Raw genomic sequence first — 25,951 nt, 5'->3', positions numbered from 1 at the left:
ATATACAGAACATTTGGTAACCCGGATGGGCTGGCCAGCTCAGAGTCCAGATTTGAGCCACACTGAGAACCTGTGGGACAAATTGGAGTGACGGGTACATTCTAGGGTGACTCAACCTTCTTCAGTGTCGCAGTTCGTCATTGTACTTAAGGAGGAATGGCAAAATATAACGCCTGCTGTTGTCCAGGAATTTGTGGACAGTTTGCCAAGAAGGGTGTCTGCAGTAATCACTGCACGCGGTGGACCTACAAAGTACTGATGTTACTAAAATCTTGTTGATCTATTTGCTGCCAGTGTCCAGTCACTTTTGTAGTAATAGTGTATTTCTTTTACAATATATAACAGTCCTTTGTTACTTCATTTTGCATGTCTTATGTTACCCAGGGCCAGTTCTTCTGGGAATTTGTGCTATGGATTCATCACCCTATAGCTGGCTACACATGTACAGTGCAACTATTGCTGTGTGCTTGTTTAAAATGATAATTACATTCCCTGTGCTTATGGCAAATAGTGCCAGTTTCTATATGAGAGAGCTTTGTGGTGTGGCTTTCTGTACTATGGACCTGATCCAGAGATGGACACAATGTTGAAGTTATGCCCAGTAAAGGGATCTTTTGCCACTGTGCAAGTGCTGCAATAGTCTTGTAATGACCTTCGCACTGAGGATTTATTTGCAAAATTATTGACAGGCACCGTTTATGGGCAGTAACAGGGAGTGGCTACTAAAACGCAGGCATGTAGCAACCATTATGGGGCATGTAACAGCCTGCAACTGCGATCCCATACACAGTCAAATTGACTCCGGCATCTCAGCTCTGTTGGCTATTCTGTGTAGCCATAGGCTTATTTAGAAGGTTGATTATAAACCAATGTGCGTCCAATGGTCCATCTCAATACAGATCCCTGTCGCTGCAACAGTTGAATATTTTCGCACAGCTGCAGCATACAAATTTGCAGCTGCGAAGGCATTTGCATACATCTCTTAATCAGGCCCTGGGCAAATGTCATTAATTTTATCTTTCAAGCTTTAGATTAATTTGGATATTATTTTGTCAATCAAAATGTTCTTTAAAAGGATGTATAATAATAATAATAATAATAATAATAATAATAATAATGATGAGTAAATAATGAAAGGACTGGTACTAACTTGACCAGTTATCTGCCACTTACTGATTCAGATTATATCATTTGTTTCCTACACTTCAGACCTATTCTGGGCTTTTCTGTGTAACCGTGAATCCCTACAAGTGGCTACCAGTCTACAAGACTGAAGTGGTTACTGCCTATAAGGGCAAGAGACGATCTGAGGCACCTCCTCATATCTTTTCCATTGCTGACAATGCTTACCATGACATGTTGCGAAGTAAGTATATATTTACATCACTGCCACCTTGCAAACTATGCACAGGTCAGTTCTATAAATATGAAATTGGTTATTGAGTGTGGGTATTATGATTGCTTTATGCATTGATTACTTAAACTATGCTAATACTAGTTTGTTTTCATTGCTTTATTGCTGAAGAAAACAAAAAATTATCAAAAAGGATTTCATGAGAAGTGATTACCGTATTTATCATGACATGTTTATCTCTGTGAATGCAGATTTTGCTTCAGTCAGACTGTAAATATATTGATACTCTTTTATGTGTTCATTTTCACATATATTAAATCTATCAGACAGATCATATTATAAAATTGCTTCAAGAATGATTTTATCTCTTTCTCTTTCGTTCAACTTCATCTAAAATAACCTGACAAACCTTATTAAAAATTTGAGTCTCCCATATCCAAAATTCAAAATACGCCAAAATCAAATAATTATTAAACATGACTGAGATAGTGACGCCTTTGCTTTCTGATTGTGCAATATACTGTACACAAACTTTGTTTCATGCATAAAATTATTAAAAATATTGTCTAAAATGACCGTCGGGCTATGGCTGGTATCCTATTAGCACCGATGGTGTACAACTCGAGAAATTATTTTTTTTAGCAATTTTGTATCCTATTGTCTTGTGCAAAAAATAAATAAATAAATAAATTTTGTCTGAAAATCCCTAGGGTCCATGAAAAGCCCCAGACCTATGTATTTTTTTGGCACTTATCAAGGCTTTTCAGTGCACTTATCGGGTATTTGGTTTAGTGCGAACCAAACCTCTGATAATTGCAGTTGGGACTAATAGGATAGGCCCAGCGCGCTAATCAGTGCGGTAATTAACTGCAGCTAATAGGATACTGGTTTATGTGTATAAGGTCTATATGACTCATAAATGTATTTCATGCTTAGACTTGGGTCAAATCCTCATTGTGGTGTGCAAATATTCCAAAACACGAAAACATCCAAAATCCAAAAACTTCTGGTCACAAATATTTTGCATATGGGAGTCTCAACCTGCACAACATACAATGCATCTTATTTTAGACTATAAAATAACATACATCTGCGTGATTGTGACTAGTTTGTGACAAATTACTAGGGTAAAATTACACATTCAATTTAAAAAATGTAAATATTATCCAGAAATTATCAACAATAGTGTGTTTCAGGATATTTTTCTAGCCTTATGTGTAACAAATGTGAGATTCTAATTGTAATTCTGATTAACTTTACTTGTTAGATCGAGAAAACCAATCAATGTTAATCACGTGAGTAATGTTTTAAAAAAACTTTGTAGAATGTATCTGTTCAGTAATATGCCTATACTACTTTTACTCTTTACTAATAACCACTACATTTATTTCCAAAGTTATCTAAATCACAAAATAAAAGATGCAGTTTGCTATGACTATTGTAAACATTAAGTGTAAAGTATCTTTTTGCGGCAATATTTATTCACATGAAACAATTATAGTAACAGTAGTTTTATTCACAGTACTCTATATTGTTCCTATCATTGTTTTTCTTTTCTAAAGTGAACATGAAATATAAATGACCTTACACACTGAGAAGCACGTATATACAGCTGCTTCTGGACTGTGACACTCATTGTGAGTTAAGAAGGAGCAGCTGTATTCACATGAGTTCTCTATAGCACAGATTAGACATGTCACAAATCTGTGAGGTTTTTTAATTGTAATTGGCAAACTTGCATTAATTTTTCATGTTCTCATTTAATTAGAAGATAACTTAAGATAATTGGGATTTTCCTCTACTGAGTTTCTGCACTTTGTTTTATTTATTTATTTTGTTTTGTCTTTATTAACATCGTGTTGGTAATATTATTATTATTATTATTATTATTATTTCTCTAGCATCCATAAGGGATATTGGGAAATTTAGTACGATTGGGTATAGACGGGGTCCAAAGGAGCCGGTGCACTTTAAATTTCTTCACTGGGTGTGCTGGCTCCTCCCCTCTATGCCCCCTCCCACAGGCAGTTTAGAAAAAAGTGCCCTCAGGAGAGGATGCACATCTCTGCAGCTCCAGAGAGTTTTCTTCAATTTCTTTTAAACTTTTATTATTTCCGGTATGCTGTTTGGGCAACAGCATACCTGCACCGTCAATGTTAGAGGGGGGCGGTCACCAGCATTGCGAGGTGCACAGCCGCTTCCCCGCTGCTGGACCACCATCCTGAGAGGTTGTTTGTTCAGAGGGGCACTGCGCCTTGGCTGTCACAATCGCAGCACACCACACACCCCTAACACTATTCTGAAGCTGCCATATGTGGTGAGTATTAACCGGGGTCCCCGCTAGGGGGGTCCCCTGGTTCAAAGTGCGGCTGAATGCGGACACAGCATATGGGACCCTCCTTGGGTCCGCTAGAGCCCCTCGTGTAGACTGGCTTATATTAGCTTGAACTAGCACTTGTGCAATGTTTTTAAGCCACACAGGAGACTTTGCCAGTATAAAAATCATTATAGCTCTGGAGGGGGCGAAGCAAACTCAGAGCGGGACCAGAGGTATTTTGGCGCCTTCCTCTGCTTAATGCAGCCATGGACAGCACACACAGCGCTTCCTGCCTCATAAGACACGCTGGAAATCTGGTACAGGGTGTAGCAAAGGGGGAGAGCTGCTATTTTACACGGTCCGTGTCCTCTGCAGGACAGAATTTACTAGTATTTGCTGTATTATAGTTAGCTGTCGCCTCACTGGGGCAGTGCAGCTAGGCGTGTGCTGGTGTTTCTCTCTCTCTCTGTGTCTCCTCTCACATACAGTAAGAGCAGGCTTGCAAAGTATTACTGTCTGTGTGTATGTGTATGTCATTGTGCTTACTGTGAAACATTGGTAAACACAAATTATGCAGTGTATGCCACACCAGATTCTCTCCATTGTCATCTGATTCTGTTTCTTGTGAAAAATGCAGCCAATCTTCACAAATCAGTGAAGGGGTTGGGGGAGAGGGTCCAGAGCCCCACTGGCTAGGGTCTCTTAAAAATATGATGTCTGATATGTCATCCCAGCTCACTGCTAATGTACAGAAAACTCAGCTACTACAACAGGCTGTTGCAGACTTAGCTGCTAGGGCGGATGTTACTCAGCCCCCCCCCCCCCCCTCATGCAGGACCACAAAAGGGTGGTTTACCTGCTCTTTTCTCTGATACAGATGAGGATATACAGGAGGATGGGGAGGACTGGGATCCCATTAGTGGGGATTCAGATTCTGCTCAGGGTATTGAACCCCTAATTTTGGCTATACGGGACGTATTAGAGCTCCCTCTAGAGGACGCTGCATGACAGCAGTCATTTTTCTTTACACAAAACAAGCCTAATGTCACTTTCCCTGATTCTGCAGAGTTAGATGACCTATTCAAGTTAGCCTGGAAAAATCCAGACAAAAATGACACAGTTTTTGCGCACTTTCCCATTTGCTCCTGAAGGCAGGAAGTTTTGGGAGGAAACCCCAGGGGTTGACGTATCAGTCTCTCGACTGTCTAAAAAAGAGGTGCTGCCTGCCTCAGGCTCCTTTACATCCTGGGAACCGGAAAATAGAGGCTACGTTAAAATCTATTTACATGGCAGCAGGTGTATCACATAGTTGGATGCTGGATGACCTATGCCATTCATACGTGGGCTACTCAGATTCAGGAGGGCCTCTCTGGGGCTATGCCCCTGGTCACTAGGGTGACTCTTCTCAAGCACATTCAGGACACTACACGCGTCCTGTGTGACTCGCTCAAGGAGATGGGAAATGTTAATGCTAGGACTTCTGCCATGATTGCATCAGTGGATAGCGGATGCGGAATCAAAGCGCAGTGTGCAATCCCTCCCCTTTTCAAGGGAATGGCTCTTTGGGGTTGAGTTGGATATGTGGATTTCCAAAGTTACGGCTGGGAAATCCACGGTTCTCCCCTCTGGGGCCCCGCCAGCGAGACGCTCCTACACGGGGCAGTTTGTGCAGTCCTTTCGGTCTAACAGATTTCAATATAAGGCAAGAGGTGCCTCAAATGCGACTAGAGGCATCAGAGGTAGGTCAAGAAAACCTGCAAGCACCAGCTCTCAGGAACAGACCACCAGTTCTGCTTCCACTAAGACCTCAGCATCACGGTGCCCACCCACCCCGAGGGGATCTCGAGGTGGGAGCTCGACTGCATCACTGCAGCTACGTCTGGGAGGCTTTCTGCCAGGATACCTGGGTCAGGGATCTCATTTCTCAGGGCTACAAACTGGAGTTCTACGGTGCTCCTCCCCAACTATTTTTCAAATCAAGCTTACCAGCTTTGGAGGATATGCAGGTTACGTTGCAACAGGCCATCCAAAAGTTGGTCCAGTCCCACATCATTGTTCCAGTACCAATACCACAATGAGGCATGGGTTATTACTCCAACCTGTTTGTGGTACCGAAACCGGACGGTTCGGTAAGGCCAATTTTTAATCTAAAGTCCTTGAATCCTTATTTGAAGGTTTTCAAGTTCAAAATGGAATCCTTGCGAGCAGTGATTGCGGGCCTGGAGGAACAGGAATTCATGGTCACCTTGGATATCAAGGATGCTTTCCTTCATATTCCGATTTGGCCACCTCATCAAGTGTACCTGACGTTTGCCCTGCTGGATGATCACTACCAGTTCCAGGCCCTGCCCTTTGTCCTGTCCACAGCTCCAAGGGTATTCACAAAGATGATGGCAGAGATTATGTTCCAACTCCGGGTCCAGGAGGTCAATGTTGTCCCTTACCTGGACGATCTTCTGATAAAAGCAAGATCCAGGGAGCTTTTATTGCTCCATATTGACCGCACTATCCACCTTCTGTCACACCATGGGTGGATCCTCAACTTACAGAAGTCTCGCCTGGAGCCAAATCAGAGGCTCCTGTTCCTGGGGATGTTGCCGGATACTGTAGCCCAGAAGGTGTTCCTACCAGAGGACAAGGCGAGAACACTACAGGAGATGGTCCGCATGGTGCTCCGAACTACTCGAGTGTCCATCCATCTTTGCATAAGATTGTTGGGAAAGATGGTCGCTTCATACGAGGCGATCCAATATGGGAGGTTCCATGCCAGAACATTTAAGTTGGATCTCCTGAGCTAGTGGTCCGGATCACATCTACAGATGCATCGGATGATTCGGCTGTCACCTCAGGCCAGGATTTTCCTCCTGTGGTGGCTGCAGTCTTCCAATCTACTGGAGGGCTGGAGTTTCGTGATTCAGGATTGGACCCTCCTCATGACAGATGCAAGTCGAAGAGGATGGGGAGTTGTCACCCAAGAGTGCAGTTCCATGGCAGGTGGTCAGCCTCTCGAAAGCCTCCTTCCGATCAACATTCTGGAACTTCGGGAGATCTACAATGCTCTGCTTCAGGCCTCTCCTCTTCTCAGGGATCACGCGATCCAAGTACAGTCGGACAACTCACAGCAGTGGCATACATCAATCAGCAAGGAGGGACAAAAAGCAGAGCTTGCATGCGAGAAGTGTCAAAAATACTCCTCTGGGCATAAAGAAATGCAAGAGCAATGTCTGCAATCTTCATTCCGGGTGTGGACAACTGGGAAGTGGATTTCCTAAGTCATCACGATCTCCACCCGGGGGAGTGGGGACTCCACCAGCAGGTGTTCCAGCAGGTCATCAACTGGTGGAGCTCTCCACAGACAGACATGATGGCTTCTCGACTCAACAAGAATCATCACTGGTATTGCTCACGAACCAGGGACCCTCAGGCAAGGGCAGTGGATGCACTGACATCACCTTGGCCTTACCGGCTGGTCTACCTGTTTCCCCCGATTCAGTTCTCCCAAGTGTGCTCAAGCGAATCAGGAATCAATGAGTCCAGGCAATTCTGATTGTCCCAGATTGGCCTCGGAGGTCGTGGTACGTGGATCTTCTGGACATGTCCATTGAAGACCCTTGGCCTCTCCCACTAAGAAGAGATCTTCTTCAACAGGGACCGTTCGTCTACCTGGACTTACAGTATCTTCGTTTGATGGTGGCATTGAGGTTGAGCGGAACATTCTAGCTCACAAGGGCCTTTCCAAAAAGTTTATTGCTACCATGGTTTAGGCCAGGAAACCTGTGACATCAAAACATTATCATCATATCTGGAAGATGCGAGGAACGCACGTATCCACCTGCAGAGTTCCACTTGGGACGTTTCTTACGTTTCCTGCAGTCTGGTGTTGATAAGGGCTTACGTCTGGGTTTCATTAAGGTCTGGATTTCCACTCTTTCCATTTTCTTCCAGAAGAATTTGGCAGTGTTGCCAGAAGTTCAGGCCTTCTTGTAAGGAGCACTCCACATCTAACCTCCTTTTGTACCGCCTACGGCACCCTGGGATTTGAATGTAGTGTTGGAATTTCTACAATCCTCCTGGTTTGAACCTCTGATGATGGCTGAAGACAAGTACCTCACGTGGAAGACGGTGATGTTACTGGCCCTGGCTTCTGCTCGACGTGTCTCAGAAGTGGGGGCCTTATCGTGTAAGAGTCCCTTCTTGGTCTTTTATGAAGACAGAGCGGAGCTCCGTACCAGACAGCAGTTCCTGCCAAAGGTTGTCTCCACATTTCACCTGAATCAACCTATTGTGGTTCCGTCAAGTTCTGGCTCTTCTGCTCCTCCGGAGGCGTTAGATGCTGTGCGAGCCTTGAAGATCTATATCAAGTGAATGGCTCGGATCAGAAAGACGGATTCCTTGTACGTGCTCTATGATGCGCAGAAAAAGGGTTGTCCTGCTTTGAAGCAGTCCATTGCTCATTGGCTCAGGCTTACTATCCAACAGGCCTGTGTTGGCAGCCTTATCTGTTCCTAAGTGTCTGAAGGCCCACTCTACTAGATTGGTGGGCTCTTCCTGGGCGGCTGACCGTGGAGCCTCGGCGTTGCAACTGTGCCGAGCTGCTACCTGGTCAGGGAAGAACACTTTTGTTAAGTTCTACAAGTTTGATACCCTGGCCAAAGAGGATACCCAGTTTGGGCAGGCGGTGCTACAGCAGTCTCCGCACGTTTCCACCCATTCAGGAAGCTTTGGGATGTCCCCATCGTACTAGATTCCCCAATATCCCTTATGGATGCTAAAGAAAAATAAGAATTTACTTACCGATAATTCTATTTCTCATAGTCCGTAGTGGATGCTGGGGACTCCGTAAGGACCATGGGGGAATAGTGGCTCCGCAGGAGACTGGGCACATCTAAAGAAAGCTTTAGGACTATCTGGTGTGCACTGGCTCCTCCCCCTATGACCCTCCTCCAAGCCTCAGTTAGGATACTGTGCCCGGACGAGCGTACACAATAAGGAAGGATTCTGAATCCCGGGTAAGACTCATAACAGCCACACCAATCACACCGTATAACCTGTGATCTGAACCCAGTTAACAGCATGATAACAGAGGAGCCTCTGAAAGATGGCTCACAACAGTAATAACCCGATTTTTGTAACAATAACTATGTACAAGTATTGCAGACAATCCGCACTTGGGATGTGCGCCCAGCATCCACTACGGACTATGAGAAATAGAATTATCGGTAAGTAAATTCTTATTTTCTCTAACGTCCTAAGTGGATGCTGGGGACTCCGTAAGGACCATGGGGATTATACCAAAGCTCCCAAACGGGCGGGAGAGTGCGGATGATTCTGCAGCACCAAATGAGAGAACTCCATGTCCTCCTCAGCCAGGATATCAATTTTGTAGAATTTTACAAACGTATTTGCTCCTGACCAAGTAGCTGCTCGGCAAAGTTGTAAAGCCGAGACTCCTCGGGCAGCCGCCCAAGATGAGCCCACCTTCCGTGTGGAGTGGGCATTTACAGATTTTTGGCTGTGGCAGGCCTGCCACAGAATGTGCAAGCTGAATTGTACTACAAATCCAACGAGCAATAGTCTGCTTAGAAGCAGGAGCACCCAGCTTGTTGGGTGCATACAGGATAAACAGCGAGTCAGATTTCTTGACTCCAGCCCTCCTGGAAACATATATTTTCAGGGCCCTGACAACGTCTAGCAACTTGGAGTCCTCCAAGTCCCTAGTAGCCGCAGGCACCACAAAATAGGTTGGTTCAGGTGAAACGCTGAAACCACCTTAGGGAGAAACTGAGGACGAGTCCTCAATTTCGCCCTGTCCGAATGGAACATCAGATAAGGGCTTTTTCAGGATAAAGCCGCCAATTCTGACACGCGCCTGGCCCAGGCCAGGGCCAACAGCATGACCACTTTCCATGTGAGATATTTTAACTCCACAGATTTAAGTGGTTCAAACCAATGTGACTTTTTGAACCCAAAACTACATTGAGATCCCAAAGTGCCACTGGAGGCACAAAAGGAGGCTGTATATGCAGTACCCCTTTTACAAACGTCTGAACTTCAGGGACTGAAGCTAGTTCTTTTTGGAAGAAAATTGACAGGGCCGAAATTTGAAACTTAATGGACCCCAATTTCAGGCCCATAGACACTCCTGTTTGCAGGAAATGTAGGAATCGACCCAGTTGAATTTCCACCGTCGGGCCTTACTGGCCTCGCACCACGCAACATATTTTCGCCAATTGCGGTGATAATGTTTTTGCGGTTACATCCTTCCTGGCTTTGATCAGGATAGGGATGACTTCATCCGGAATGCCCTTTTTCCTTCAGGATCCGGCGTTCAACCGCCATGCCGTCAAACGCAGCCGCGGTAAGTCTTGGAACAGACAGGGTCCTTGCTGGAGCAGGTCCCTTCTTAGAGGTAGAGGCCACGGATCCTCCGTGAGCATCTCTTGAAGTTCCGGTTACCAAGTCCTTCTTGGCCAATCCGGAGCCACGAATATAGTGCTTACTCCTCACCATCTTATCAAACTCAGTACCTTGGGTATGAGAGGCAGAGGAGGGAACACATACCCTGACTGGTACACCCACGGTGTTACCAGAGCGTCTACAGCTATTGCCTGAGGGTCCCTGGACCTGGCGCAATACCTGTCGAGTTTTTCCCAACGGTTTATAATCATGTGGAAGACTTCTGGGTGAAGTCCCCACTCTCCCGGGTGGAGGTCGTGCTGAGGAAGTCTGCTTCCCAGTTGTCCACTCCCGGAATGAATACTGCTGACAGTGCTATCACATGATTTTCCGCCCAGCGAAGAATCCTTGCAGCTTCTGCCATTGCCCTCCTGCTTCTTGTGCCACCCTGTCTGTTTACATGGGTGACTGCCGTGATGTTGTCCGACTGGATCAACACCGGCTGACCTTGAAGCAGAGGTCTTGCTAAGCTTAGAGCATTGTAAATGTCCCTTAGCTTCAGGATATTTATGTGAAGTGATGTCTCCAGGCTAGACCATAAGTCCTGGATATTCCTTACCTGTGTGACTGCTCCCCAGCCTCGCAGGCTGGCATCCGTGGTTACCAGGACCCAGTCCTGAATGCCGAATCTGCGGCCCTCTAGAAGATGAGCACTCTGCAACCACCACAGGAGGGACACCCTTGTCCTTGGTGACAGGGTTATCCGCTGATGCATCTGAAGATGCGACCCGGACCATTTGTCCAGCAGGTCCCACTGGAAAGTTCTTGCGTGGAATCTGCCGAATGGGATTGCTTCGTAGGAAGCCACCATTTTACCCAGAACCCTTGTGCATTGATGCACTGAGACTTGGCTCGGTTTTAGGAGGTTCCTGACTAGCTCGGATAACTCCCTGGCTTTCTCCTCCGGGAGAAACACCTTTTTCTGGACTGTGTCCAGGATCATCCCTAGGAACAGAAGACAAGTCGTCGGAACCAGCTGCGATTTTGGAATATTGAGAATCCAACCGTGCTGCAGCAACACTACCTGAGATAGTGCTACACCGACCTCCAACTGTTCCCTGGATCTTACCCTTATCAGGGAATTGTCCAAGTAAGGGATAACTAAAATTCCCTTCCTTTGAAGGAATATCATCATTTCGGCCATTACCTTGGTAAAGACCCGGGGTGCCGTGGACCATCCATACGGCAGCGTCTGAACTGATAGTGACAGTTCTGTACCATAAACCTGAGGTACCCTTGGTGAGAAGGGTAAATTTTGACATGAAGGTAAGCATCCTTGATGTCCCGAGACATCATGTAGTCCCCTTCTTCCAGGTTCGCAATCACTGCTCTGAGTGACTCAATCTTGAATTTGAACCTCTGTATGTAAGTGTTCAAAGATTTTAGATTTAGAATCGGTCTCACCGAGCCGTCCGGCTTCGGTATCACAACAGTGTGGAATAATACCCCGTTCCCTGTTGCAGGAGGGGTATCTTGATTATCACCTGCTGGGAATACAGCTTGTGAATGGCTTCCAAAACTGTCTCCCTGTCAGAAGGAGACATCGGTAAAGCCGACTTTAGGAAACGGCGAGGGGGAGACGTCTCGAATTCTAATTTGTACCCCTGAGATATCACCTGAAGGATCCAGGGGTCTACTTGCGAGTGAGCCCACTGCGCGCTGAAATTCATTGAGACGGGCCCCCCACCGTGCCTGATTCTGCTTGTAAAGCCCCAGCGTATACTGAGGGCTTGGCAGAGGCGGGAGAGGGTTTCTGTTCCTGGGAACTGGCTGATTTCTGCAGCCTTTTTCCTCTCCCTCTGTCACGGGGCAGAAATGAGGAACCTTTTGCCCGCTTATCCACGAAAAGACTGCGCCTGATAATACGGCGTCTTCTCATGTTGAGAGGCGACCTGGGGTACAAACGTGGATTTCCCAGCTGTTGCCGTGGCCACCAGGTCTGAAAGACCGACCCCAAATAACTCCTCCCCTTAATAAGGCAATACTTCCAAATGCCGTTTGGAATACGCATCACCTGACCACTGACGTGTCCATAACCCTCTACTGGTAGAAATGGACAACGCACTTAGACTTGATGCCAGTCGGCAAATATTCCGCTGTGCATCACGCATATATAGAAATGCATCTTTCAAATGCTCTATAGGCAAAAATATACTGTCCCTATCTGGGGTATCAATATTTTCAGTCAGGGAATCCGACCACGCCAACCCAGCACTGCACATCCAGGCTGAGGCGATTGCTGGTCGCAGTATAACACCAGTATGTGTGTAAATACATTTTAGGATACCCTCCTGCTTTCTATCAGCAGGATCCTTAAGGGCGGCCATCTCAGGAGAGGATAGAGCCCTTACAAGCGTGTGAGCGCTTTATCCACCCTAGGGGGTGTTTCCCAACGCACCCTAACCTCTGGCGGGAAAGGATATAATGCCAATAACATTTTAGAAATTATCAGTTGTTATCGGGGGAAACCCACGCATCATCACACACCTCATTTAATTTCTCAGATTCAGGAAAACTACAGGTAGTTTTTCCTCACCGAACATAATACCCCTTTTTTTGGTGGTACTCGTATTATCAGAAATGTGTAAAACATTTTTCATTGCCTAAATCATGTAACATGTGGCCCTACTGGAAGTCACATTTGTCTCTTCACCGTCGACACTGGAGTCAGTATCCGTGTCGGCGTCTATATATGCCATCTGAGGTAACGGGCGCTTTATAGCCCCTGACGGCCTATGAGACGTCTGGACAGGCACAAGCTGAGTAGCCGGCTGTCTCATGTCAACCACTGTCTTTTATACAGAGCTGACACTGTCACGTAATTTCTTCCAACAGTTCATCCACTCAGGTGTCGACCTCCTAGGGGGTGACATCACTATTACAGGCAATCTGCTCCGTCTCCACATCATTTTTCTCCTCATACATGTCGACACAAAAGTACCGACATACAGCACACACACAGGGAATGCTCTGATAGAGGACAGGACCCCACTAGCCCTTTGGGGAGACAGAGGGAGAGTTTGCCAGCACACACCAGAGCGCTATATATATACAGGGATAACCTTATATAAGTGTTTTTCCCCTTATAGCTGCTGTATAGTTAATACTGCGCCTAATTTGTGCCCCCCTCTCTTTTTTAACCCTTTCTGTAGTGTAGTGACTGCAGGGGAGAGCCAGGGAGCTTCCCTCCAACGGAGCTGTGAGGGAAAATGGCGCCAGTGTGCTGAGGAGATAGGCTCCGCCCCCTTATCGGCGGCCTTATCTCCCGTTTTTTTATGTATTTTGGCAGGGGTTAAATGCATCCATATAGCCCAGGAGCTATATGTGATGCATTTTTTGCATCCAAGGTGTTTATTATTGCGTCTCAGGACGCCCCCCCCAGCGCCCTGCACCCTCAGTGACCGGAGTGTGAAGTGTGCTGAGAGCAATGGCGCACAGCTGCAGTGCTGTGCGCTACCTTGTTGAAGACAGGACGTCTTCTGCCGCCGATTTTCCGGACCTCTTCTGCCTTCTGGCTCTGTAAGGGGGCCGGCGGCGCGGCTCTGGGACCCATCCAAGCTGGGCCTGTGATCGTCCCTCTGGAGCTAATGTCCAGTAGCCTAAGAAGCCCAATCCACTCTGCACGCAGGTGAGTTCGCTTCTTCTCCCCTTAGTCCCTCGATGCAGTGAGCCTGTTGCCAGCAGGTCTCACTGAAAATAAAAAACCTAAACTAAAACTTTCACTAAGAAGCTCAGGAGAGCCCCTAGTGTGCACCCTTCTCGTTCGGGCACAGAGATCTAACTGAGGCTTGGAGGAGGGTCATAGGGGGAGGAGCCAGTGCACACCAGATAGTCCTAAAGCTTTCTTTAGATGTGCCCAGTCTCCTGCGGAGCCGCTATTCCCCCATGGTCCTTACGGAGTCCCCAGCATCCACTTAGGACGTTAGAGAAATAGGATTTTAATTACCTATTGGTAAATCCTATTCTCGTAGTCCGTAAGGGACATTGGGCGCCCGCCTCAGTGCGTTGACTTTTCTGCAGGTTCTCTTTTATGTGGTTACCTGTTCAGCTGTTGCTGTTGTTGTTACCAGCCATTGCTGGTTGTTATATGTTAGTGGTGTGCTGGTATATAAATCTCACCACTCTTTGTTATCATGTTTCCTTCTCTCATATATGTCCTTTCTCCTTTGGGCACTGTTTTACCTATAACTGCCTGTGGGAGGGGGCATAGAGGGGAGGAGCCAGCACATCCAGTGAAGAAATTTAAAGTGCATTGGTTACTTTGGACCCCGTCTATACCCCATCGTACTAGACTCCCCAATATCCCTTATGGACTACCAGAAAAGGATTTACCGGTAGGTAATTAAAATCCTATTTTTCCATTATGGACCATTGCAATTTAAAGTGATGAATCTGTTTATTCTAACTTATTCTTAGCGGAGAATCTGGTGCTGGCAAGACTGTCAACACAAAACGCGTTATTCAGTACTTTGCAACAGTTGCTGCAATTGGTGACCCCACTGGTAAAAAGAATGTAAGTACTGTTGTAGATATTGTGACCTCTCTCATTGAATAATTTGGTATATCTGAAACTCAGTAGCCCAGGGTTGACTTGTAGCATTGTTAGGATAAATCGGTAAGCATACTTTGCCACTTACCTGCTTACTCATCAATAAATGGAGTACTTTTACAGAAGGTAGCTGATGCAGCACAATTATATTTTGCTAACTGTTTTTCGCACCGGAGTTTCTCATTTTCACGGTTGTAAATATAAATCAGTGTTAAAAATTTGCAGCTGTACGTCGCACTTGCGCATTACGGTGCATACGCATGTGCAGTTCGGATCTGATCACTCGCTGTGCGAAAATGCATAGCAGCGATCAGATCTGAATTAACCCCTTGGTGCTACCCGAGGAGCACAGCACCCATAGCAGATACGATAAAAAATGACAGGACCATTTGTAGTTTATTACATTTTACACACTGGAGGTACAATCCAAACTTTGATCCGATTGTCCGTTTGGGCGTTATCGTTCACGCAATGCAAGCCACGCATCTGTAATGACGTCATTATGTCAACCCCCTTTTAATCCCCTTACGGGAGGTATTTTTAAATTCTAATAACATAGGGGCAGATGTATTAACCTGTAGAAGGCATAATGAAGTGATAAAGCAGTGATAAGCGCAAGGTGATAAACACATCAGCCAGTCAGCTCCTAACTGTCAATTTACATATTGGAGCTGATTGGCTGGTGCGTTTATCACCATGCACTTATCACTGGTTTATCAATTCCTTATGCCTTCTCCAGGTTAATACATCTGCCCCATAGTGTTTCTATTTCCCACCTGCAGAACACCTATGTTTAATTTCATCTTCCTAAGATATCGGGAAGTAAGAGAATTAGTGATGAGTCAGTCAGTGAGTGACTGAGGGCTTTCATATATATATACTGTATATATATATATATATATATATATATATACAAAATAGAGAATTCAGCACTCACCATAGCAAGCTCACTTGTCCTCACAACATCAATAAATAAATGATGGGGGTTTAGTTGGTGGATTGGCCAATGCACGGAAGCCTGCATACCGATTTTCAAGGTACCCCACCTTCATGCAGGTCCTACACTATCACAAAGCCTAAAGAATTAAAACCTGGCAACTGTATCACATATAATATAACTGCAAATATGCCCACTAGGTTTAATGTATGCCTGCCACATATCTAGTGGCTTTTAAAGGCATACTAGTCACCTGACACAGCCGATAAATTACTAAGGAGCAGCTGACACAGGTTTAGAACAATTAAGATTACACAGGGGTGCATGAAAAGGCCTGTGACCAAGGTTAATAAGAGTTAACCAAAGATTAACCCCAAAATATACAAACAAATATAGAAAACCACAGCACTCGCCACCCCAGAAGCGGGGTGCAGTGTCTGCACTCACCACTCATAGGGTGGGGTGCATGCAGCCCATGGCCACCTACCCAAATACATACAAAATAGAGAATTCAGCACTCACCATAGCAAGCTCACTTGTCCTCACAACATCAATAAATAAATGATGGGGGTTTAGTTGGTGGATTGGCCAATGCACGGAAGCCTGCATACCGATTTTCAAGGTACCCCACCTTCATGCAGGTCCTACACTATCACAAAGCCTAAAGAATTAAAACCTGGCAACTGTATCACATATAATATAACTGCAAATATGCCCACTAGGTTTAATGTATGCCTGCCACATATCTAGTGGCTTTTAAAGGCATACTAGTCACCTGACACAGCCGATAAATTACTAAGGAGCAGCTGACACAGGTTTAGAACAATTAAGATTACACAGGGGTGCTGAATTCTCTATTTTGTATGTATTTGGGTAGGTGGCCATGGGCTGCATGCACCCCACCCTATGAGTGGTGAGTGCAGACACTGCACCCCACTTCTGGGGTGGCGATTGCTGTGGTTTTCTATATTTGTTTGTATATATATATATAGATAACTTATATATTATAACTATGCTTCATTCTATTATCCTGTTGGTGTCTTTTTATGTACTAACCAAATATATAACACACCCCAGGGAAACTATTATAAGGATGTTTTGAGTTCTTAATAATGTAACAGACTGTGGCTGCGAATTGCCCCCAACATCAATTGTGTATGCGGAAAAGGAGTGTGGTCACACCTCACAGATATATGCCACAATTCATGGGGGCATCTCTCTGCATGCCAGTGCTGCTCAGCTAGGCATTTTCCAGAAGTGCAAGATTGCCATTCTGTCAGGTCCGTAACTAGGCATTTTAGCGCTATGTGCAAGAAACAGCATCGGCGCCCCTTCCCTTCCCGATATACATAGCAGGGCCAGTGAAAAAAATGCAGAGTCCCCTTTTTACACGTTACAGCAAGAGAGACCCCCTTTTTTACACATTATGGCAGCAGAGTTCCCTTTTTTTACACATTACGGCAGGAAGTCCCCCTTTTTTACACATTACGGCAGGCAGTCCCCCTTTTTACACATTACGGCAGGCAGTCACCCTTTTTACACATTACGGCAGGCAGTCCCCCTTTTTTACGCATTACTGCAGGCAGTCCCCCTTTTTTACATATTACTGCAGGCAGTCTCCCTCTTTACACATTATGGGTGGGGAGGGAAAGGAAGGAGGGAGAGAGATAGAGTTAGTTAGTTATACTCATCACCTGTGCCGCCGCTTCTCCTCTCCACACCTCTTCCGTCTTCCTGCGCTGCGTTGCGCTCTTGGCAGCGCAGGGCATTGTGAATGGGCTGGGGGCGGGCTGGGAGCGACGTCATCTCTCCCAGCACACGGGTCACAGGGGGAGCGGAGGGGGAGCTGTAGCGCTGCCCGGCTACCTGTGTGAGTGGTAGCCGGGCAATGCAGCTGAGCTTGGGGCCGGCCGGTGACAGGCAGGGAGACGCCGCTAGGACACCTCAGTGCGGCAGCGGCGATAGCGGCGGCGGAGTGGCCCGGCGGGTGTTGCTAGTGGTCCTGTGCCTCCAGCGCATCTGCGCTGTGTGCAAGGCACCACTAGTACACACCTAGTTACGGCGCTGTATTCTGTCCCTGGATAGGAAAGACTCTAAGGGTCTAGTGCAGAGTTATACCCAAAATAAGCATGCAAAAGTGAATACAGAAATAGTGTATTTCCGCCCATATGCCACGTCGCACAGATCTCCAGACGAGTTCAGACCAGTCCATATCTGCATCAGCACATGCACCTAGTTTAACCCAATCTTGCACTGCCAAAGATATGCCTCCGAGCAGGTGTATATGTGGTTTTCTGCAGGTCTTAATAAATTGGTGTGAACATCTTACTGCTGTATGCCCTACGTCAGACCCTCCCCTCCCCCATTCTGCCTCTCTAGTCACAAGGATGTACAGTACAAGTGCCATATACACACAAACAATCAACAAACCCAGTCAAATACAGCATAATGTTTGCAAGTGTGAACATATAGAAAACATTATTTATTTTCCTTCTTCTGCTCTCTCCTCTCTTAATGCACTATCCTTTATCTTTTTGTGCACTTTTGCTATGTATTCCTTTTATCTTGCAGAGGTGCATTAAGTATCATTTATTAGACTATTAGAGGGGGGAGTCACGTTTCGCAGAGCAGATAACTTGAAGGGCAAACTAGCACCTAGTCACTTTAGGAGAACAATTACTCACTCTAAAAACGAGACCAAAGGAGGGAATTGGTTACCCACTAAATTACCTGTTGGATTCCACAGATGTGGGAAAGAGAGGTGTGAGACTTGTAAATATATGGACAAGAAGTCAGTTGATATAACATCTTTTGTTACAAAGGAGAGGTATGATATTAAGGATTTTCTTAATTGTAGTTCCAGCTATGTTATATACGTGCTGACTTGTGGTTGCGGAAAACAATATGTAGGACGCACCACAAGGACACTGCATATAAGGTTTATGGAACATAAACGTAATATTAATAATAAGGTTAAATCACATTGCTTATCAAACCATATATCTAGTTGTCCTCATGGTACATGTGAGAAAATTAAAATTAAAGGCATTGAACAGATTAGTGGTACACAAAGGGTGGGTGATCGTTTTAACAGGTTATGTAGGCGTGAAGCCTTCTGGATTTTTAGATTATGCACTTTGAAACCACAGGGATTGAATGACACAGTTGAATTGAATAATATATGACAGGAGGTAAATATGGGGTTCTATATTAATTATTAATTATTTTTTAATTGTTTTTGAGATATCTGAACTGAATATTTATGCTCAGGTTATATAATTCCAGGTTGATATATAAATGCATTGTTAATAGATCATTGAATTAAATTGACTAAGAATTTAAATGGCTATCAGCGGTATAGAAAAAAGGTTCTGGGATGGATACAATATATGTTTAAGTTTTTAAATTATATTTTAATATACATATGCACATTATTTTGATTAATGATGAAAGGTACAATTAAAAGTTGGATCTGTATATACTTCAGTAATGTAATTAGGAAGTATTCCTATAATGTTACAAAGTTGAACGCATGGACGGAAGGCGCACAGCGCTTGTGTACAAACGGGACTAATCATCTGATAACGATTAAAATTGAAGAGATGACCCGCATGAGTGGAACGCATGCAGTGCGCATGCGCGTACTACGGAACCAGGAAGTGGTAATAGTACCGGTCTCCGTATAAATAGCAGACGGATAGAAGGTACCATCATTCATTCATTATTCTTTGGAAGAAGCCGCCGATCTGCACACAGGCGGAGAAACGCGTAAGAGGAGTGCTAATCACGGCGATGATCAGTTGCATTCAACACTTGTACGTGAGGACCGGAGTGGTAACTATCAAGAGTGAGACGTCACTCCATTAATTGCTTTCCTGGTCTGAAGACACGTTGTGTTGATTTTAATTATTAGCGTGGCCACGCTGGACTGTGGAGTTGAAATATTCTCTGGACAGAAATCCCTGAGTACTAATTACTAATCAGTTTTTCTACTAACCATCTGCATGCATGCTTTGAATTTAAACCATCTCATAAGTTATGAACTAACAGCTGAAGATTGTTACATGACACTAATTGAGCATCTTTAACAGCTCTGAGCTTGTTTCCATCTGGCAAAAGTTACGAACTGGCAGTCAATTATTGCTCTATGACTAGGTGACAGCTTCTAACATCTTTAAGCTTGGTTCTGATTCCATTTTGGCAAATACAAATGTGAGGAACTTTGCTGATTAATACTGCAGTAATTAAGTTGATCAATTGATAAGTGGCCACGGGGTTAATTATATTTTAAAAGAGTATTTTAAAAAAGTATTTTTTAATATACTAGCCGTGAGATTAATGTTGTCTGTGTAATGTCTAATAAATGTTTTATGTTTTAAAGCTATACTGATCAGGACAGCGCTTCATTTATTTTTTTTGTTGTTTCTGCATTTTTGGGAGGTAACAGTGACCTCTTAGGTGAAGCAGCAATCCTTGATCAGGTGAATTGTTTCTAAACATCCCAGAACTTCTAATTATTTGCGCCCAGGTGCCGTTCTTATTTCTTTGTATTAATTTATATTTTGCTTGTAAGATATATTTAAAATTTGGAACATGTATATGGAATAAGAGGATGGTAACGTAATGAAAATCTGGCTTGATATTTTTTTCTTTTTTACAGCAACCAGCAACAAAGACTGGGGTACGTGCTCCAAATTTATGCAACTTTTAACCTTGTATTTTGTTGTGATAAAAGGTGGAAAAGAGGGTTGGTGCTGAGGGTGAAAAATGAGAGATTGATACTTATCTAAATGACGGGGTGTGTCGACTTTATGATATCTCTTCTTTCCCCTTTATGTTCTTAGTGGTATTCCTCCAGAGAATTTCAGACGATGCATGTAAAATAAAGATTGCAATGATTGTGATTATATGTTCAACCCACTTATGAATGAGTTATTCCTGTTTGATTATTTCTTATATGTAGTTTATCTTAGTCGATGTACCTAGCTTACATAGTAAATGGTATAATGAATCCCATAGCGGTTTCTTTTCGGAAGACTTAAGAACCACACATATTTCAATAGGGTATTCTCATGAGGTAGATGCGTACCTCAACTTACACAATTTAAATTGATTGCAGACTTATCAAGGTATCTTTAAGACAAAACCACGCTCCAATATAGTACAGAAAAGAAAAACAATGCACGAAGTTGGTTCCTACAGTGCGTACCTAACTTACACTAGTTAGGTGTAATATCCTCATATAAAGGTATCTTTTAAGTACAAAAAGGGCGTACCAGTACTCACAGGAGTTCTTATATATTCCAGTCACATTAAGGTATCTTTGTCTTTCTCCCAAAAACGAGCGGTGTATTGTCCAACATACAATGGTCCCCATCCAACGCGTTTCGAGTTTACCACTCTTTATCAGCCTTAATAAAGAGTGGTAAACTCGAAACGCGTTGGGTGGGGACCATTGTATGTTGGACAATACACCGCTCGTTTTTGGGAGAAAGACAAAGATACCTTGATGTGACTGGAATATATAAGAACTCCTGTGAGTACTGGTACGCCCTTTTTGTACTTAAAAGATACCTTTATATGAGGATATTACACCTAACTAGTGTAAGTTAGGTACGCACTGTAGGAACCAACTTCGTGCATTGTTTTTCTTTTCTGTATTGTATTGGAGCGTGGTTTTGTCTAAAAGATACCTTGATAAGTCTGCAATCAATTTACATTGTGTAAGTTGAGGTACGCATCTACCTCATGAGAATACCCTATTGAAATATGTGTGGTTCTTAAGTCTTCCGAAAAGAAACCGCTATGGGTTTCATTATACCATTTACTATGTAAGCTAAGTACATCGACTAAGATAAACTACATATAAGAAATAATCAAACAGGAATAACTCATTCATAAGTGGGTTGAACATATAATCTACAATCATTGCAATCTTTATTTTACATGCATCGTCTGAAATTCTCTGGAGGAATACCACTAAGAACATAAAGGGTAAAGAAGAGATATCATAAAGTCGACACACCCCGTCATTTAGATAAGTATCAATCTCTCATTTTTCACCCTCAGCGCCAACCCTCTTTTTCCACCTTTTATCACTTTCCTGTATGTTCTCTGGATCTTCTGGGATAGATCCAGACTAAAAGTGGGAGGCAGCAGAGAGTTGAACAGGAGCGCCAACGAATTTCCCCAAAAAATTATTTTCTGCAATTTTGTATTTTGTTGTGTATTAACTGACCATTCTACTAAGACATGCACTATGCACTAGTACTTTAATGTTGTCCACCCTTGAAAAGTATTCTTTACTGTTCTCAGAATAATTTAGTGACAGATAGTACTAGTGGTATTGAAGGCTGAAGGAGCTAATTAGTGTAGAAGGGGAAGAGAAGGGGGGTAAAAGACAGAACCTTGGAGAGTGACAATGTAGAGGTGGTGGAGGCGGGTTTAGAGATGAGGGCCGGGATGTAATGAAGTCCGAGTTTGCCAGCCGTGCGGAATGCCGGCCAAACTTGCATGTTTTTTAAAGGGGCAATCATGTCCGAGTTCGGCAGGCATCCCGCAAGGCCGCCATACTTAGACTTCATTATATCCTGACCCAGAAGGGAGGGTGGATTTAAAATGAAATTTAAATTGTAAAGTCAAGTGCAGAGAGAGAAGAGGAAGAGGGGAAGGAATTGAAAGTGGTGAAGAGGCTGTAAAAGTGAAAGGGCTATAAGAGGAGTGAATTAATTTAAAATGGTGGAAGTCCGTGAGTGAGCGTGTTTTCCTCCCAAGGTGCTTAGATCATTTATAGAACCTACGTTACAGAGTGGAGTTCCAAGTTTGGTGGGGAGGCCTATTGTAAGCTTATAGTGGCAACTGGGTCAGGAGAGTCCAGGACAGTGGTGAGAGTGCAGTTGTAGAGGTACACAGCAGATTAGGAGAGGAGAGAGTGGTGATGGGGGGAGATAAGACAGTCTTTAAGCGAGAAGGATTGGAGATGTTGAAGGAAAGAAGTTGGGGGTCCAAAAGAGGGATATGGGAGTCGCTAAGTTAAAGACAGAACATTGGCAAGAGAAGAGCGTGGGAGAGTCTAATGTAGTGACAGTGTGGTGGACGAGGCAGACGTTACCAGTTACAATGTTCAGATTTCATGTTCACCATAACAAATACTTGCAACATCTACTGTCTGTATTTCAATGCAAATATACATGTATATTATGTATTGAAGTGTTTGTCTTTGTTGTAGGGAACCCTGGAAGATCAAATCATCCAGGCAAACCCTGCCCTAGAAGCCTTTGGAAATGCCAAAACTCTGAGAAATGACAATTCTTCCCGTTTTGTAAGTTTTTCTTAAGTTTCTGTTTCCAGACTGTGGGGGTAATTCAGAGTAAATCCGAGTAAATCAGAGTGAAACCGAACTCGCTCATCTCTAGTTTGAACACACCCCACCCAAATCTAACTCTCTCTGCACACGTTATATCTGCCCCCCCCCCCATGCAGTGTACATGGTTTTGCCCATTAGTTAACAAATTTGCTGCTGCGATCAACTCCGAATTAGGCCATGTAACATAAATTATACATGAGTTTTAAACAGGACTATTTTAGTGAATTAAGGAAGCTCTGTATACCTGAACTGAAGATAATCTATCAGTTTGCTACAATTGCGTGTAACATATTTTTTCATTTAAGTGACAAGAAGAAATTGCCTTTCATGATTGATTGTTCTTTTGTAACTTGTTTATGATATAAGATTGTCTCTACTTGTGCCATAGAAACACTTTCACAGAATCTTTATGCAAAGATAATGGTTATTATTCATCTCAGGATTCTTATTGCTCTATACTCATTTATGCTGTGTTCTCTAGATATTTATATAAACATTTTATTGGTGAAATAAAACATTATGCTATATATTACAGCTTTCAAAATAGTGTTTCTGTGTTCATTTTCATATTTTAGTATATTTTAAAGATGTTAAATATGTTTCCGTTACCATATATATAGCACAATATATATATATATATATATATATATATATATAAAATGTTTATTATATGTATTACTCACTTTTGTTATCTACAGGGTAAATTCATACGAATTCACTTTGGTACCACTGGCAAGTTGTCTTCTGCTGATATTGAAATATGTAAGTTTGCATATCTATGAGTTTGCCCTTATGTTCATATTTGCTGTAATTACAATGTCTAGCCATCACCTGAGTGTCGCTGTGCCCTGTATATTCTCTTATGTTGCTGTTAACATTCATTTTTAATCATCTTCGAGGCTAATAACAAAATTATACTCAGCATATGAGGAACCAGAAACAAATATAAGAAAGCCTTGTTGTGCACTTTACTATCCACACATGTATCTGCCATAATACTCTTATTTTGTTTTATCATTTATCATTTATTATCAATCACGCCTATGTGTCTACTTTTTTCATAATCTTATGTAGAAACTGCACTTTCTGCATAATTTTATGAATTGATGCTATGTGCTAACCACTTACCTGCCTAATATTTTTTCCAAAAACTGCTCAGAAGTTGACGTTTTTTTTGCTTATGATTGAATTGGGTTAAGACCAGGTTCCCAACCTTTTTTTGAATCACGGCGCCCTAGAGAATCAGATTTTTTTCACGGCACCCCTAGGTCAAAAGTTTCTTATTAAGAAATTAGTAAATAAATATTACATTAAGCAAATTGTGTTTATATGTCATCCTTAGTTTCAGTTATGTGGTGAGTGACAAGATTTGCTTCTGTTTGTCCACATATTTTATGATTGGCAGCCACCAGCACTGGTTTTGCCTATTACAGTGGCCATAAATAATTTGAATTGGTCCTGCAGTACCGATCCACGGCGCCCCTGCAAGTGTCCTGAGGCACCCCAGGGTGCCGCGGCACACAGTTTGAGAACCACTAGGTTAAGTACATCTATTTAAAACGTATCCTCTCTGCAGCCACCCAGTGTACATAGGGAATGTGGGAGATGTTTAATTTTCTTTACAGCTCCCCGGTAGCTGTTAACCTAGGCAGCCACGAGCTGCCAGATCAGTGACCAGCAGCATGGCAGGTGCTGGAGGAGGGAACAAGGAAGCAGAGGGACCAGGAGGTCCCTTTGAGAGTTGCTGGAAGATTATCTTGTGGGTGTTTCTGAGTGGTCGCATCTGAAGCGACCACACCAGGCAAGTGGCTAATAGCCTAATGTAGGAGATTTCACAGAAATCTCCAGCAGAATGCTAATTAGCACTACAGATCGTAGTCCCTATTATTATCAATGGGGACTGTGATCTGATCCCTATGTACCAAACTCTGCAAAGCAAAGCTTTTCAGAGTTTGCCTACATTAGTTTACACCATCATTGGATCGCAGCCTTCGCCAGGCGCCGTCTTTGGAAACTGACACTGTGCACATGCACAGTGCCACATTTTCCCCGGAGGAGTCTTTTGAAAAACATAGGGGAAGTAACTTGCATGGACAGTGGTTATTGCTACAGCTGTCTCTGTGGGTTTCACTAAAGGGCCCCATACACTAGGATGATAATGCCCGATTTCATCCGATTTTGGGCATTCGGCCCGATATACCGGATGAAATCGGGCATTTTGGAGGTGTTTCCGATCCGATGCGCGTTCCCGTAAGCATCGGATCAGATCCTCCAGACTGAATGTGCTGCAGGCATGGCTGGGATCGGCCAGGATCGCTCAAAATACATCATATGCAAAAGGACAGCATACGATGTATCTTGGGTGATCCTGCCCCCCGGGAGACTGCCTTGGGTGATCGCCTGTGACATGTCAGACGGACAAGTCGCTGTAGTGCATGGGGCCCTTTAGTGCATAGTGGGGATATTTTCATTAACAATTAAAATATCCGCCGCAAAATGGATTTTTAGTAATCACAACAGTGTCGCGTTTATTAATACATAGGCCCCTTATATTACAAATGATATATTTTCTGCACCATAGTATACAGTATATTTATTAGACAGTATAAATAGACTTGAACACAATATGCCTGGACACAAGCACAAACTGATTTTCAATTGACTAAAATGAATGATTTCATACATTCCTCTTTGTTTCATTGACAGACTTACTGGAAAAATCCAGAGTAATTTTTCAACAACCTGGAGAACGAAGTTACCATATTTTCTATCAGATAACAACTGGGAAAAAGAGTGAGCTAATCGGTGAGACACCATAAAATACATTATAATCGCACCTCATTATCTCTGTTTTCTGTCTTTAACCATAAGTGACTTATGGGGATGTTACAAATAATAAGGGTCATTAAAGAATAATTATGACTGAATAACATTCTTGGCAACATACAAGCTGTACATACATCTTGCCATGT

General features: G+C 43.6%; 1 protein-coding gene across 1 annotated transcript in view; it reads left to right on the top strand.

Annotated features, from left to right (window-relative positions):
* Positions 1-25,951, top strand: part of MYH15 (myosin heavy chain 15) — a 90,957-nt gene that overhangs the window by 2,744 nt on the left and 62,262 nt on the right. Inside the window, exons 4-10 of the mRNA XM_063953636.1 lie at positions 1,210-1,366; positions 2,622-2,649; positions 14,544-14,640; positions 20,274-20,294; positions 22,842-22,934; positions 23,678-23,741; positions 25,686-25,784. Coding sequence (XP_063809706.1) covers positions 1,210-1,366; positions 2,622-2,649; positions 14,544-14,640; positions 20,274-20,294; positions 22,842-22,934; positions 23,678-23,741; positions 25,686-25,784 — 559 coding nt within the window. The remainder of the gene's footprint in view (positions 1-1,209; positions 1,367-2,621; positions 2,650-14,543; positions 14,641-20,273; positions 20,295-22,841; positions 22,935-23,677; positions 23,742-25,685; positions 25,785-25,951) is intronic.

The sequence above is a fragment of the Pseudophryne corroboree genome, chromosome 2 (genome assembly GCF_028390025.1).
Source record: "Pseudophryne corroboree isolate aPseCor3 chromosome 2, aPseCor3.hap2, whole genome shotgun sequence".
NCBI lineage: Eukaryota > Metazoa > Chordata > Amphibia > Anura > Myobatrachidae > Pseudophryne > Pseudophryne corroboree.
This window is presented reverse-complemented; position numbering and strand designations above follow the sequence as displayed.